The following is a 16,675-nucleotide window of genomic DNA, read 5'->3' on the forward strand; positions in this document are numbered from 1 at the left end:
AGCCACATGGGTCTGGGACATTTTGCGCTTTCCTGGACACTCAGAGACGCTTTACATCGCATTATTCATTCACTTCATATTCGGTGGTGGTAAGCTACTATTGTAGCCACAGCTGCCCTGGGGTAGACTGACGGAAGCAAGGCAACCAGTCTGCGCCATGGACCCCTCCGACCACCACCAACAACTCACTCATTACATTCGCCAGGCTTCCTGGTGTCCCCAATGGTCTTCCATCCAAGTACTGACCAGGCCCTTCCCTGCTTAGCTTCCAAGGTCTGACGGGATTGGGCAGAGCAAAAGGCAGTATGGCCACAAATATGGCTCAGTTACACCAGTTCTGTTTGGAGGAAGGTTTTGGAAGGATATCCAAAACGTTTGACCCAAAATATACAGTTTAAAGTTAATGCAACCAAATATTAATGAAATGTACGTGAACTTTTGATTTTATAAAAAAGTAATTCAAAAATGTGTAGAAAATTCTGTCTCTCATTCTTCTGGAATTTGACCAATAGAAATAATTTATAAATTTCAAATTGACCTATTCGTTGTTGGTGTAAGCAATTAAATATAGCTTTTGGAAGCAATCTGGTGTGCGGCTCTTTCCTTTATCTCTTAGTCCATGTTCAGACCTGCTCGCTGCCGATCGGAAACGGCCACACGGTTAGTTTGGATTAGATTAAGGTAGCGTTGTCTCGTGAATGTGATGTCATGGTTAGAGCTCCACTTATCATTGGCTGCTAATATCAGAGACTGGCCAATCAGGGAGCGACTGGCCTTTCCCATCCTGGGAAAAAAAATATTGTGTCCGGGAAGCCATTGGCTAACAGATGTACTAATTTGAAGTAACAGTCTCAGATAGCTAACTACATTTCTGTGATTTCTATGACGCTGTCTACAGGAGGAGGCGGAGCACCTGGCCACGGCTCACCCGTCACGGGGAATGGACGTCCTGGTGGCCTTTGACGGGCTGAGTGTGGAGTGGGAGGAGCTCAAGAGGACGCTGCAGGGCTGCGAGGACTCTCTGATGGTGGCCAGCCGCCTCCAGAGCTTCATCCAGGTCCATCTCTGTCCCTTCTCATGTCTCTGTCCCTTCTCATGTCTCTGTCCCGGCTCAGGTCTTTGTTCCTCTGTCCCCACTCATGTCTGTTCCTCTTCTCCCCGCTCATGTCTCTGTTCCTCTGTCCTCTACGCTCATGTCTCTGTTCCTCTGTCCCCGCTCATGTCTCTGTTCCTCTGTCCCCGTTCATGTCTCTGTTCCTCTGTCCTCTACGCTCATGTCTCTGTTCCTCTGTCCCCACTCATGTCTCTGTTCCTCTGTCCCCGTTCATGTCTGTGCCTCTGTCTGTCCCTCAGGACCTGGACTCGTTCCTGAGCTGGTTGGTGCAGACCCAGACAGCCGCAGCATCGGAGCAGCTGCCTAATGACCTGCAGGAGGCTGAGACGCTCATTAACAAACACGCAGCGCTGAAGGAGGAGATGGGACGGTAGGCCTGCGCAGTTTGGGAATGGGAGTAAAGGAGCTCATGATGTGTCAGTTGAAGGTTGTTTGCTGTGCGGTTGCAGGTACGAAGAGGACTACGAGCGGCTTCAGAGCATGAACGAGCTGCTGGAGTCTGAGGAGGCACCGCTGCCTCAGGCCGCGCTACAGCAGTGGCTCCAGAAACTGGATGTAGGCTGGAACAAACTGCTGGAGATGTGGGAGAGCCGCAGAGATGTGCTGGTGCAGGCGCACATCTTCCACCTGTTCCTCAGGGACGTCAAACAGGCCGAGTCCTTCCTCAACAACCAGGTACACAAAACCAAAGTTCAAGTTTGAGGAGGAGATGGAGTAGGAGTCCGAGAGAGGGAGGAGCTTTGTCCACTGTTTACGTTGATGTCCTACTCTGTGAGGATGGTTTAGGGGTAAGGCCATGGTTCTCAAACCTTTCATATGAGAAAACTTACTTCGAAGTACTATCACATTGAAGCAGCTTTAAAAGGCTATAAAAAAGACCTATATTATATTCTTCCCGTGTCTGCAAGTTAATAGGGAAAAAAGTAAATGTAGAGATTTCAATGGGAAACTTGGATGTAGATTCCTGACATTAATATGAGGAAAAAAATAGGAATTGTTTGATACACCGATTTGATCAGAGGAATTTTGGATCTTGTTTAGTTATTTTTAATAAAGTAGTTATTAGTGGAAAAACGTTATTATTGGAATTCAAAACTCAATAAATTAATAAGATCTTGTAAAAATGCCTATGAAAAAAAACTAAACTTTGGAGTCGATAGGAGCTACTAAAGTGTGGATTTCCTGACATACTCTGGCATGCTAGTCGGCAAAACGTCATAAAATCGTAAAGGGCTAGTTTGTTAAGGTTAAAATCAAAACATTGACCAAAGCATGAAAATGTATCTCTACTTGAAATAATTAGGTCTAAAATTGCAGATTCCATGTGTACATCAAGGTAGCCTATATACTTGTAAACTAAACGAATCAACAAAAAGTAGAAAGCAATTTCCTATGTCTGTGCGGTGTTTAGGAGTCAGCGCTGGCGCACGTGGAGCTGCCCGCCACAGTGGAGGCGGTGGAGGCGGCCATTAAGAAACACAAGGACTTCACCAACACCATGGAACTCAACCTGCACCGCATCAAAGCAGTGATGGAGGCCGGAGAGAGTCTGATCAGCCAGAACAACATCTACAGCGAGCGCATCCAGGAGCGCATCCACACGCTGGCCAGCAGGTGCTCCTCAAAACACCAACCCCATCACCCACAGCCACCACCATACCTACAGGCATCACCACGAAACCCACCATACCCACCACAGCCACCGACCACCACCATCACCACAGGCATCACCACCATATCCTCCACAGCCACCGACCACCACCATCACCACAGCCATCACTACCATACCCACCATACCTACCACAGCCACTGACCACCACCATCACCACAGCCATCACTACCATACCCACCATCGCAACCACAGCCACCGACCACCACCACCATCACCACAGCCACCACCATACCCACCATCGCCACCACACCCACGGACAACAAACAACACCACCACATCCACTGACTATCACCATTACCACAGCCACCACACCCGCCAACCATCACATCACAACAGCCATTATAGCCACAGCCATGACCACAATACCCACCATCACCACCACACCCACCGACCACCACCATCACCACAGCCATTATAGCCACAGCCATCACCACAATACCCACCATCGCTACCACACCCACCACCATCACCACAGCCACCACATCCACGGACAATCACCACACCCACCACATCGTCTGACCATCACCATCACTACAGCCGCCAACCATCACCACACCCGCCAACCATCACCACAGCCACCGACCATGACCGTAGCCACCACATTCGCCTACCATCACCAAACCCGGCGACAATCACCACAGCCACCAACCATAACCATAGCCACCACACCCACCAACCACAGCCACCACATCCCACATACAAATGAAGTCAAGTCTAAATCGGGTCCATGTGGATGTGTTGTCACAGGAGATTGTTCTGTAGATACAAAAAAAAGCAGCAGTCATAGCGCTAGCTAGCGTTAGCAAGTAGCATATTTATGTAATTATGGGCTGTTGAAACACTTCGCTCCTCCCCATGTCTTTACATCTTTATTTAGTTGAAAACTACATTCATAATTCAGCATTTGTTAAAGTTGTTTTTGAATAATTCGAGAAAGTTAAGATTTTTCTCCACTTTGTTTTCCCCCTCAACTGCTTCAAAACATAATCATATACAGTATAGGCAATTGCAGAGATCCTGTCTGTATCTATAGCCACTGTCCATCACCACAGCCACCGACCACCACCATCACCATCACCACAGCCATTATAGCCACTACCATCACCACCATACCATTGATGGGTATGGTGGTGATGTCGATGGGTATCATCGACATCACCACCATCACCACCATCACCACCACAGCCACCATAGCTACTGCCATCACCACCATACCAACCATCGCCACCACATCCACTGACCACCACCATCACCTCAGTCACTACACCCAGGATTACCACCATACCCATCGACCTCACCTACTGCCATCACCACTACTACACCCGCCAGATCACCATCAGACCCACCTTATCACCACCAACCCCAACACCACCACACCCGCCGCACCTTTTCTTATCACCACTAGAGATTAAGTTTTTTTGCTTCCGATACTGATTCTGGGGTTTGAGTATCTGCCGATATCCGATATTAATCAATACCAAGATCAGCCATTTTAAAAATGGCTGATGTGAGAGAAAAAATGAATAGTCCTCTTTTCTCCTTTGTGAGATCAATACAGTCTTCATTTCTTGCAAACAAGATGTTATCCATTATCAATTATAGGCTATTAAAAACTGTAATGGAAAAACATTCAACAAGAATTACTGGACCTTTCTACACTAAACACCCTTGGCTATGACCGCTTTTAGGTTACTCACATGAAGGGATCTGATCATTACACCTTGTGCATAACTACACAAGTAACACTGTCATGGAGTATATACTTTGACAGATTTGTGTCAGGAGATGGCATCGAGAGCAATGCCTAAGTCTTCTGCCCATTTTGAAGTTGGGAGAGAAATTGATTCGTCTGACTGTAGGATCAATTTTGGAAAGCCGATTTTTTTGTTGTATTAATATTGACTATGTCTGAGATTGATGGAGATGAATTTAAGTTGATGGTGGAGGTTTTGTACCAAATTTATCAACAATTTGAGTTGGAGATACAGTATTTCAAAAGTTGTTTGCTCTCGATGCCATGCTCCTGGACCAAATTGTAAAATGTTCAGTTTATTTTGTTGAATGATGTGTTTTGAGTGGAAGGACTACCCTTTTCCGCCCCTAAATTGAAGTTAATTGTTTTGTTATTGATGAGAAAGTCTGGGTTATTCCAAATATTTTATGATTTGATGGAGCAATGCTAGTGTTCGTAATTCTGTAAAATTTCCACCAGGCTGTCAGAGTCAGAAATACTGTTAGTGATTCGAAAAGGGGGTGTTATTTTAATTGAGTGACTTAGAAATGGTAAATCAGAGATTTGAAATGGGTTACAAAAGGCTTGCTAACCAAAATGTTTCTGCAATTTGAGGGTGACTCCATTTGAGAATATATTGTAGTTTGTTTGCCTTTGAGTAGGGACTGAAATTGGGAGCAGTGAGTTTGTAGTGTGCTTTACTTAATGCGAGATGGCTTGTTTTTCCAATAGAATAATTAAATAATTGAATCCAAAGATGTGAACCTGGAGATAGCGGGATGTTGATTTGAATCATGTTGAAGAGATAACTAAGTTTGGGGAGAATCATCATTTTGATAGTGTTTATTCTGCCAATAAGAGAGAGCGCTAGGTTCTCATTTATTGTCGTAAGTAGGGGAGTGAAGCTGAGATTGACTAACTCTGACAGCCTCGAAGAAATGCTCATGCCTTGGTAGGCGATATGACTGGTGCAGACGGGGATGGGGGGGTGTAAATTCCCACGTCCCAAATGGAATTTTGTATGGGAAGGGTTGAGGATTTGGACCAATTGATGGAGTAATCTGAAACTTTAGAAAAACGTTGAATAATAAATGATCTATTGGTTGTATACATAATTCATTATCCATATAAGGTTAGTAAAGTTGGTAAAGCGAGGTTTATTTGTGGAGGTAGATTAGATTTTGCCTGCTGTAACCATTGACAGTATGGCTGTAACCACCAATCGACATCTGAAATCTGAAATGAACCGACTTTGTGTCTTGCTCAAGCTTTTAACTGTTTAAAATATGTTTTCATGAAGGGATCGGGCTGTGACACCCGCACCACCACCCATGCTACCCTCACCGGTCTGACTCCTGACCTGTGACCTGCTCTTCTGTTGTTTCCAGGGGCAGTCAGAACCGAGGGCTGGCTCAGTGTTGGCTGGGACGTCTCAATGACCAGTGGGCACTACAAAGGTTCCTCCAGGATTGTCACGAGGTAAGACAGAGTTCCTTTGCAGGAGGAGATGGGTGTGAGAAGGTGATGAGCAGATGGTTGTGAGGAGGAGATGGAGATGGTTGTGAGGAGATGGAGATGGAGATGGTTGTGAGGAGGAGATGGAGATGGTTGTGAGGAGGAGATGGAGATGGTTGTGAGGAGGAGATGGAGATGGTTGTGAGGAGGAGATGGAGATGGTTGTGAGGGGGAGATGGAGGAGATGGTTGTGAGGAGGAGATGGAGGAGATGGTTGTGAGGAGGAGATGGAGGAGATGGTTGTGAGGAGCTGCTGTTAGCACTCGTGCTTCACATCATGAAGGTTCTGCGTTTAATCCCTGGCTGCATGGGTTCTTGTGGAGTCTGCATGTACTTCCTGTGTCTACATAGGTTTGCCGCAGGTGCTCCGGTTTCCCCTACTACTAAAAACATGTACAATATCAATGGATATATATCAGCCCATGGCTAAAATCCAGTGTTTACATGCAGGACCTGGAACAACGTGAGCCTCCTCCAGAGGAGACTGTTCTGTGTTCATAAATGTTAAAAATGCAACAATGTAAAACATTTTAAACTGTAGTGTGAGTGTTTGCTGAGCTGATCCTTTTGCCGGTGCTTTCTCTGTGTTTGTTTTGATTGTGAATGGACTCATCAGTAAGAATGTTCATTGTCCACTATACAAACCTGCAGTCATTTTGCCTCTGCTCAGGGACTACAGATGAAAATTAGCTTGTAGCTATCTCTGGTCTGTGCAACACATTTGTTTAGCAATGTCCCTGTCAAATAAAAAATAAAAACATGCAGAGTCTCATGTTTTCTATTTATTTATTTTTTAATTAGGACAGTTGTGGAGGATGAATAAAGAGACGAGGGTATGGAGTCTGCAACTTTTTTAATCACACAGAACGACTTCACTGGCGGGACAACTTCGCGCCACTAACTTCTCAACACTTCCGCTCTCTCGGGAAATCAGCCCTTCACAATAAGGGAGAACTTGTGTGTTATAATTAAGTAGTGACACCACACAGGCCCCCCCAGAACACACAAAAAAAAAAAAAAAACGACATGCACAAACCTTACTTAAACCGTGCAGGCAACTTGACCACTCTACCTCTCCGACTACGTGTAACCACCACCCGTGGAGTGGTTGCCAGCGGCAAAGGGTCAATGTCTGGGGCTGGATTGGGCGGGCGACCGCGGCGAGCAGGACGAGCTAGCTCCACCCCGTCCTCCTGGAGCACGTGAGCAGGCTTCAAACGGTCCACCGAAACCCTGTCCTGACTAGCCCCCATCTCAATAAGAAAGAACTTGTGCCCCGCTTCCAACACGCGAAAGGGACCGTCATAAGGGGCCTGCAGAGGAGAGCGGTGCGCATCGTGTCGAATAAAAACGTACTTGGCCGACATAAGGTCCTTGGGGATGTAGGACTGAGGAAGACAGTGGTGCGCAGCGACAGGAGAGAAAAATCTAGCCCCCCCTTGGACACCAAACCTCGCAACCACACCCGGACCCAAACCCGGGGCACTAGGCAGGAATTCCCCCGGCACTCTCAAGGACTGACCCATGACTAACTGAGCCGAAGAGGAGTGAAGGTCCTCCTTGGGGGCGGAGCGCAGACCCAACAGAACCCACGGCAGTCTGTCCACCCAGCTACTGTCTGTGAGAGACGCACGGAGAGCGGCCTTCATAGTGCGATGAAACCGCTCGCACAGTCCGTTAGCCTGAGGGTTGTAAGCAGTGGTCCTGTGAAGTTTAACCCCCAAGCTCCCAGCAACCGCATTCCACAGTTCTGAGGTAAACTGCGGGCCCCGATCAGACGTCATGTCCAAAGGCACGCCGAACCGAGACACCCATGCATAGAGGAACGCCCGGGCCACCTCAGGCGCAGTAGTAGACGACAGGGGAACAGCCTCGGGCCAACGCGTGGTCCTGTCCACCATGGTCAGCAGATGAGTAAAACCACGCGACGGGGGAAGAGGACCGACAAGATCCACATGAACATGCTCAAAACGCCTCTCAGGAATAGGAAAAGGCCCTAAAGGAGCTTTAACATGACGTTGCACCTTAGCGCGCTGGCACGCCACACACGTAGAGGCCCAAGTCTTAACGTCCTTCCTGAGACCGGGCCACACAAACTTGGAACCCACCAACTTAATAGAAGCTTTAACTCCGGGATGTGACAGGGAGTGCACAGCATCAAAAACGCGACGGCGCCAGGCAGCAGGGACCACCGGGCGCGGTCTGTCCATCGAGACATCGCAGAGGAGGGATGCTCCACCGTCCTGAAAATTAACATCCTCCAACTTCAAACTAGAGTCAGCAGTGCGCAGCCCCTGCACCTCCAAATCCGTCAGTTGGTCTACTGCCATCTCTGTGTAGTTGATTCCCAAATGCACAGCAGCGACTGGTGCACGAGAGAGGCAGTCCGCAACTAGGTTAGTCTTCCCAGCCACGTGTTGAATGTCAGTAGTGAACTCGGAAATGGCAGAAAGATGCCGTTGCTGCCGAGACGACCATGGTTCAGACGTTTTAGCTAAGGCAAAGGTCAGAGGCTTGTGATCGACAAAAGCGGTGAACTCCCGGCCCTCTAAGAGGAACCGGAAATGGCGTGTAGCAAGGAAAAGGGCCAAAAGTTCTCTGTCAAACGTACTGTACTTCCTCTCCGAGTCACGCAACTTCCTGCTGAAAAATGCCAGTGGCTGCCAATGACCCTCCGACCACTGTTCACAAACTGCTCCGACGGCATAATCAGACGCGTCAGTAGTGAGGGCGATGGGCGCAGCAGGTATGGGATGGGCCAAGAGGGCGGCCTCGGCAAGCGCTGTCTTAGCCTCCTCAAAGGCCAGCAACCTCTCCGGGGTCCAATCAATGTCCTGGTTGCCTTTTTTTCCTTTTAAGGCATCATACAAAGGGTGCATAACGTGGGCTGCATGAGGGATGAAACGGTTGTAGAAATTAACCATGCCCAAAAACTCCTGCAGGGGCTTCACAGAGGAGGGGCGGGGAAATTCCGAAACCGCCTTGACCTTCGCCGGGAGAGGCACGGCACCCGTTTGCGACACGCGGTGTCCCAGAAACTCAATCTCCAACAGTCCAAACTGACACTTAGCAGGGTTCACGATAAGGCCGTGCTGACTGAGGCGTTCGAAAAGCTGGCGAAGATGCAACATATGTTCCTCCACAGAAGCACTCGCCACCAGAACGTCATCCAGATACACGAACAGGAAAGGCATATCCCGCAACACAGAGTCCATAAGGCGCTGAAACGTCTGTGCCGCGCCCTTTAGGCCGAACGGCATCCTCAAAAACTCAAATAGTCCAAAGGGAGTGATGACAGCGGTTTTGGGGACGTCCAGAGGATGGACTGGCACCTGGTGGTAACCTCTCACCAAATCAACTTTGGAAAAAATAACTGCGCCTGCAAGATGCACCGAAAAGTCCTGAATGTGAGGGATCGGGTACCTGTCATTAGAAGTAGCATTGTTAAGACGCCGGAAATCCCCACAAGGGCGCCAGCCCCCATCTGACTTAGGAACCATGTGCAGGGGTGAAGCCCAGGGGCTGTCAGAGCGGCGCACGATGCCCAACCGCTCCATGTTGGCAAACTCCTCCTTTGCAATGGCCAACTTAATAGCATCTAAACGGCGTGCGCGAGCAAAAACAGGAGGGCCGACTGTAGTGATATAATGCTCCACCCCGTGTTTAGCTACTGTGGCAGAAAAGGTGGGAACTGTGAGGGCAGGGAACTCAGCGAGAAGACGTTGGTAAGAGTCCCCTGTTGCGAGCATGTTAGCGAGCAGCGGCCCGGCAATCCCCAGAGTACACGGGTAAGAATCAAAAGACACAGAGTCAATCAAACATCTGTTAGATACATCCACCAGCAGCCTGAAAGCACACAGAAAATCCGCGCCTAAAATGGGGACTGACACAGAAGCTATCACAAAGTCCCATCTAAACACACGGCCATTAAAACAGACAGTCAGAAACCTGGTGCCGAAGGTGCGGATGGAGGTGCCGTTAGCCGCGTCCAGCGGGGGACCTTGACCTTGCCGCAAAGAGTCAGCGGAGGAGGGGGGTAAGATGCTCCGCTGTGCCCCCGAATCCACGAGAAAACGTCGTCCTGAAGCGCTGTCCTCAATGAAAAGCAGCTTATTGTCGTCGCCGGTGCAGGCAGCCGCTAGCGAGCGCCGGCCTTCTCGTTTCCCGGCCGCTGAAAGGAACACGGTGGGATGCAGCGGCGAGCCTTCACTCCGAAGCGGTGATGGTAGAAACACAGGCCGCTCTCCTTCTTCCGGCGCTCCGTGACGGCGGCGACATCCACCGCATCCTCGCTTTCAGGCACGCACGGTAACAGAGCGTGCACCGAAAACTGCCGTGAGGCCAGCAAAAGTCTGTCCGCTTCCTCGGCCAAACCCCTGTAATCTTTCGTGCTTATGAGGGGAGAGTTGGCCAGGGCCGTGCGCACTTGAGGCGGTAGCTGGCGCAGAAACAGGTGGGTGAAAAGGAACGAAACATCGCCGGATCCAAGCAACGCCAACATGTTCTCCATCAGCTCCGTGGGTTTGCTGTCTCCTAAACCGGTCAGAGACAACAGGCGATCGGCCCGCTCCATGTCTGAGAGCTGGTACAGTTGTAACAACGCCGCCTTAAGCGCAGCGTACTTGTTGGTAGCCGGTGGGTCCCGGAGCAGCCCCATCAATCTGCGGGTAGTGGCCGAATCCAAAGCGGCGACGACGTGAAAATATTTCGTGTCGTCTGTGGTAATGCCGCGCAGGTGGAATTGAGCATCGGCGTGTTGAAACCATGGCTCCGGGTCATTTTGCCAAAAATCCGGGAGCCGAACGGTAGCCGCAAAAACAGCCGGTGCAGCCGCAGTGGGAGCAGACGCAGATGCTTCGTTAGTCATACTTCAATCGTCGGGGTCACCAATGTGGAGGATGAATAAAGAGACGAGGGTATGGAGTCTGCAACTTTTTTAATCACACAGAATGACTTCACTGGCGGGACAACTTCGCGCCACTAACTTCTCAACACTTCCGCTCTCTCGGGAAATCAGCCCTTCACAATAAGGGAGAACTTGTGTGTTATAATTAAGTAGTGACACCACACAGTCACATTAATCAACACGTCAGCAGCAAGCCTCAACGTGAATGTACCAGAATTAGCATTATAGCTAAACTATATCCGATAAAGAGACATTAAATGACAGAAGAGAAACTCAGACTTAGTACATGGAACAGTCACAGAGGTCAGTTCCAGGTGAGATAACACGCTCAAGACGTTACATTGATAATCTAAACTTTTTTCATGGGGGGCTGCATAGTGAAGTGTACACGGGGTGAAGTGGCTAGTGCCCCGAAACCTTCGACTAGCAGAGGCTTAAATTGGGTACCACCTTATGCTTCAAACCTAAATAATATGTTAGTTATTAGGTTTGAATTGTGCAGAATCATTACATTTCAAATAAAAAGGATCATTCAAGGTGCCGCACATTGGACACCCCTGAAATAATCAAATTGGTGCATTGGTTGGTTGGTTGGTTGGTTGGTTGGTGGTTGGTTGGTTGGTTGGTTGGTTGGTTGGTTGGTGGTTGGTTGGTTGGTTGGTTGGTTGGTTGGTTGGTTGGTGGTTGGTTGGTTGGTTGGTTGGTTGGTTGGTTGGTTGGTTGGTTGGTTGGGACAGTCCTGTTTTTGTGCACACAAAAACAATCTAATTCTATTGCTACTGAACATGTTTCTGAGTTCGGGGAATCTCACGCTGGGACGGACCAGGTCTGGGATAGAATCCAGGAATTTCTTGCTGTGAGGCAGAAGCACAAACTGCTGTGCCACTGTGCCTTCCATACATTATTTCTGACTAAACTGGTTCATTTTAGTCAATTGTAAATGGTCACATTTATACAGCTAAGTACTTTTCACATAAAAAGATTCCATTCATCATTATGAGAGAAATCATTATTATTATTATTTTGCTTATTTCAGGGAGATGTAATCAGGTTCAAACAAAGACCAGTGTAATTGTTGAATATACTGTATATGTTTGCATTGGCTGCAAACGTCCGTCTGGCTCCTCGTAAATATCAAGTGTCATTGTGGCGTATGGATTTCTGTAGACAGTCCTTCCTCCCCTCCCCTGCTCCAGCATCTTTACACATTTACCCCAACACCCCCACCAACATGCCCCTCCCCCCGCATGCTCTGCTCATATGCTCACGTGATGGGAGGGGCCAGTGCATCTTTGTGCTGCAGGAGGTGGTTATGGCCTGGATTCACAGCTAGAGTCCCACATCTTGCTCAGCTTTAGAAGAGGAGAGAGAGAGAGACAGAGAGAGAGAGGAGGGAGGGAAGGGAGGGGGGAGAGGATGGGGGAGAGAGAGAGAGAGAGAGAGAGAGAGAGAGAGATAGGAGGAAGGGAAGGGAGGGGGGAGAGGATGGGGAAGAGAGAGAGAGAGAGAGACAGAGAGAGGAGGGAGGGAAGAGAGAGAGAGACGAAAAGAGGGAGGAGGGGAGAAAGACAGAGCAGAGAGGGAGAAAGGCAGTGGGGCAGCGCATGCTCAGTGTGAAGCCTGCCGTGTTTCTGTTATCCTCAAAGCAGGCTGCCTCTTCTGTGCTTCGGATTGTCATTTTGAGCAGTCTGCATTCGTTTGCTCGCTGAGGCTCTCTGGCGATGCAAGGAGCACAAACGTGGAACCCCTGCGGCTGCAGTTAGCTGTGGAAGGTGCTATGGAGTAGCGGCCGCCGGCAGAGGCTGTTAGCTTCCATCGGGGAGCAGGTGCAGGTAAACGCTAGAGCACTGCGCAAACATGTGACCTGGATCCCTGGCCGTCAGTGCGGAGGATTCGGGGCTGTGTGCAGAGCCTGTGTGCCGTGGCAGAAGGGTTTGGTGTGGAATGGTGCACTGCACAGTGCACGGAGTGTGTGGGTGGATAGAAAAAGAGTGTTTTGTGCATTGTTCCTGCTCCATGTGTTTGCTGTGCACCATCAGACAGGTATCTCCTAAGTATGCACCTTACAGGACAAACTGCTCAGGCAACACTTTTTTCCTGAAATATAGTATATGCAGTAGTTGTATTTATCAGTCTGTGGATCAAAAAGTGACACATCTGGATGAAGTAAATTGAGTTGTGCTGTGTGTCATTTGGAGCAAGCAGGTGTGAGAGCAGTACCCAGGAAACCATCTTCTTCAGTTCCTACCACAAGATGCTGATGCTTCTCAGGTCCAGCAGCTGCTGTAGACACCCACAGACACAAGGAGAACCTGCACACCAGGGAATCAAACACATGGCCTCTTTGCTGTGAGGAAAATGATAGAAACACACCTGCCGTTTTGCCAAGCATTGGATGGGAATGGAAGTATAATAAATATGGATCTATTGTTGTCACTCTGCAGCCACTTTCAGCACACCTGTTCAATTTGGATGGATTTGTTCTCTCATTTTGACTTTTACCTGGCGTTTGCCATGACCAGCCGCAGACGTTGAATACAGTGTTCAGTCCGGTGTTTTCACATAGAAGTGAGCCTGCAGCAGTGCAGCTCATACACTCTATGACACTGCACTGCATGAAGCACTCCCTTCATGTAAAGTGCTGAATGTCTAATGGAGGTGTGTGCTTACAAATGTGACCACTTATCCTTTGAATTCTTTTTTATTTCTTTGGACTCATGTAAGCTGCCATGTTTGATATAGAAGGAATAATGTCACAATCATCATATTTATAGAGAGCTGGGCAAGTGTGAAGTCTGGAAGTTTAGGCTTGGTGTGTTGTAGCCCTGGATAACTTCAGCTCACCCTCTCTCTCACCACTCTTCTCCCTCTCTCTCCCACCTCTCTCCTCTTCTCCCTCTCTCTCCCACCTCTCTCCTCTTCTCCCTCTCTCTCCCACCTCTCTCCTCTTCTCCCTCTCTCTCCCACCTCTCTCCTCTTCTCCCTCTCTCTCCCACCTCTCTCCTCTTCTCCCTCTCTCTCCCACCTCTCTCCTCTACTCCCTCTCTCTCCCACCTCTCTCCTCTTCTCCCTCTCTCTCCCACCTCTCTCCTCTTCTCCCTCTCTCTCCCACCTCTCTCCTCTTCTCCCTCTCTCTCCCACCTTTCTCCTCTTCTCCCTCTCTCTCCCACCTCTCTCCTCTTCTCCCTCTCTCTCCCACTCTTCTCTTTATCCTCTCTCTCCCACCTCTCTCCTTCGCTCTCCCATTACTCGTCTCCTTCTCTTCTCCCTCTCTCTCCCACTCTTCTCTTTATCCTCTCTCCCACCTCTCTCCTCTTCTCCCTCTCTCTCCCACATCTCTCCTCTTCTCCCTCTCTCTCCCACTCTTCTCTTTATCCTCTCTCTCCCACCTCTCTCCTTCGCTCTCCCATTACTCGTCTCCTTCTCTTCTCCCTCTCTCTCCCACTCTTCTCTTTATCCTCTCTCCCACCTCTCTCCTCTTCTCCCTCTCTCTCCCACATCTCTCCTCTTCTCCCTCTCTCTCCCACTCTTCTCTTTATCCTCTCTCTCCCACCTCTCTCCTTCGCTCTCCCACCTCTCCCTCTCTCTCCCATTACTCGTCTCTTTCTCTTCTCCCTCTCTTCTCCCCTCCTTCCTCTCTCTCCCACCACTCTCCTCCTTTCCCTTTCCCTCTCTCTCCCACCTCTCCCCCTCTCTCTCCCACCTCTCCCCCTCTCTCTCCCTCTCTCTCCCTCTCTCTCTCCCTCTCTCCCACCTCTCCCCCTCTCTCTCCCTCTCTCTCCCACCTCTCTCCCTCTCTCTTCCACCTCTCCCCCTCTCTCTCCCTCTCTCTCCCACCTCTCTCCCTCTCTCTCCCTCTCTCTCCCACCTCTCCCCCTCTGTCTCCCCCTCTCCCTGCAGTTGGGCGACTGGGTGTATGAGAAGATGCTAATGGCCCGGGACGGCAGTCGAGATGAGACCCAAAAGCTGCACAAGAAGTGGCTGAAGCAGCAGGCCTTCATGGCTGAGCTCGCACAGAACCGGGAGTGGCTGGACAAGATCGAGACGGTGAGTAGACCACGGGACAGGACACTATGGGACACTGTGGTACACTGTGGGACAGGACACTGTAGGACACTGTGGTACACTGCAGGACAGGACACTGTAGGACACTGTAGGACACTGTGGTACACTGCAGGACAGGACACTGCAGGACAGGACACTGCAGGACACTGTGGGGAACTGTGGGACACTGTGGGACACTGCAGGATAGGACACTGTAGGACACTGTGGGGAACTGTAGGACACTATGAGACACTGTAGGACACTGTAGGACAGGGCTCTCTAGGACACTGTGGGACACTGTAGGACAGGACTCTGTAGGACACTGTAGGACACTATGGGACTCTGTAGGACACTGTGGGACACTGTAGGACACTGCAGGACAGGACTCTGTAGGACACTGTAGGACACTGCAGGACAGGACACTGTAGGACACTGTGGTACACTGCAGGACAGGACACTGCAGGACAGGACACTGTAGGACAGGTCTCTCTAGGACACTGGAGGACACTGTGGGACACTGCAGGACAGGACTCTGTAGGACACTGTGGGGCACTGTAGGACAGTGTGGGACAATGTGGGACACTGCAGGACAGGACTCTGTAGGACACTGTGGGGCACTGTAGGACACTGGAGGACACTGTGGGACACTGCAGGACAGGACTCTGTAGGACACTGTGGGGCACTGTAGGACAGTGTGGGACAATGTGGGACACTGTGGGACACTGTGGGACACTGTGGGGCACTGTGGGACACTGTGGGACACTGTGGGACAGCGTTGACAGTTTTCAATATGTGTGAGTTCAGCCCATTCTTTAAGGCCTAGTGAGGAGCGTTGTATTTTCATTGAGTTGTTTCCGAAAAATGCATGAACATGTTTCCGTACCACAGCTGCCTGGGGCAATCTAACAGACATGAAGCTGTTAATCTGTGCCATCTGCCCAACATGTGGCACCGTTGATAGATAGAAATAATAACAAAAGTCAAATGGCTAAGGCCTGCCCAGCGCTGTGTCAGGACCAGGTCTGACGGTCACTCAGGAGCGGAGTCTGCTTTGCTTCTGGTTCCCAAACAACCAACATCCAATCAATGTGACCCTGTACCCTCCGCTCATGCCCCTCTGCTCCTGGTTCTCCTTCCCTCCTTCGACGGTTTCCGGCTGAACACGAGATGGTCTCCATCTGAACACGGGGCAGTCTGAACACGGGACAGTCTCCATCTGAACACGGGACAGTCTGAACACGGGACAGTCTCCATCTGAACACGGGACAGTCTCCATCTGAACACGGGACAGTCTCCATCTGAACACGAGATGGTCTCCATCTGAACACGAGATGGTCTCCATCTGAACACGGGACAGTCTCCATCTGAACACGGGGCAGTCTGAACACGGGACAGTCTCCATCTGAACACGGGACAGTCTCCATCTGAACACGGGACAGTCTCCATCTGAACACGAGATGGTCTCCATCTGAACACGGGACAGTCTCCATCTGAACACGGGACAGTCTGAACACGAGATGGTCTCCATCTGAACACGGGACAGTCTCCATCTGAACACGGGACAGTCTGAACACGAGATGGTCTCCATCTGAACACGGGACAGTCTCCATCTGAACACGGGGCAGTCTGAACACAGGACAGTCTGAACACGGGACAGTCTCCATCTGAACACGGGGCAGTCTGTGTGACTCC

At 49.9% G+C, this 16,675-nt stretch overlaps 1 protein-coding gene across 2 annotated transcripts in view; it reads left to right on the top strand.

Moving 5' to 3' along the window:
- sptbn4b (spectrin, beta, non-erythrocytic 4b) overlaps window positions 1-16,675 on the top strand; it is an 84,943-nt gene that overhangs the window by 37,374 nt on the left and 30,894 nt on the right. For both annotated transcript variants that reach the window (XM_079558989.1, XM_079558990.1), the window contains exons 20-25: window positions 899-1,057; window positions 1,354-1,484; window positions 1,564-1,789; window positions 2,526-2,728; window positions 5,907-5,997; window positions 14,840-14,986. In XM_079558989.1, coding sequence (XP_079415115.1) covers window positions 899-1,057; window positions 1,354-1,484; window positions 1,564-1,789; window positions 2,526-2,728; window positions 5,907-5,997; window positions 14,840-14,986 — 957 coding nt within the window. The remainder of the gene's footprint in view (window positions 1-898; window positions 1,058-1,353; window positions 1,485-1,563; window positions 1,790-2,525; window positions 2,729-5,906; window positions 5,998-14,839; window positions 14,987-16,675) is intronic.

The sequence above is a fragment of the Gobius niger genome, assembly GCF_951799975.1.
Source record: "Gobius niger genome assembly, chromosome: 1".
Taxonomy (NCBI): Eukaryota; Metazoa; Chordata; class Actinopteri; order Gobiiformes; family Gobiidae; genus Gobius; species Gobius niger.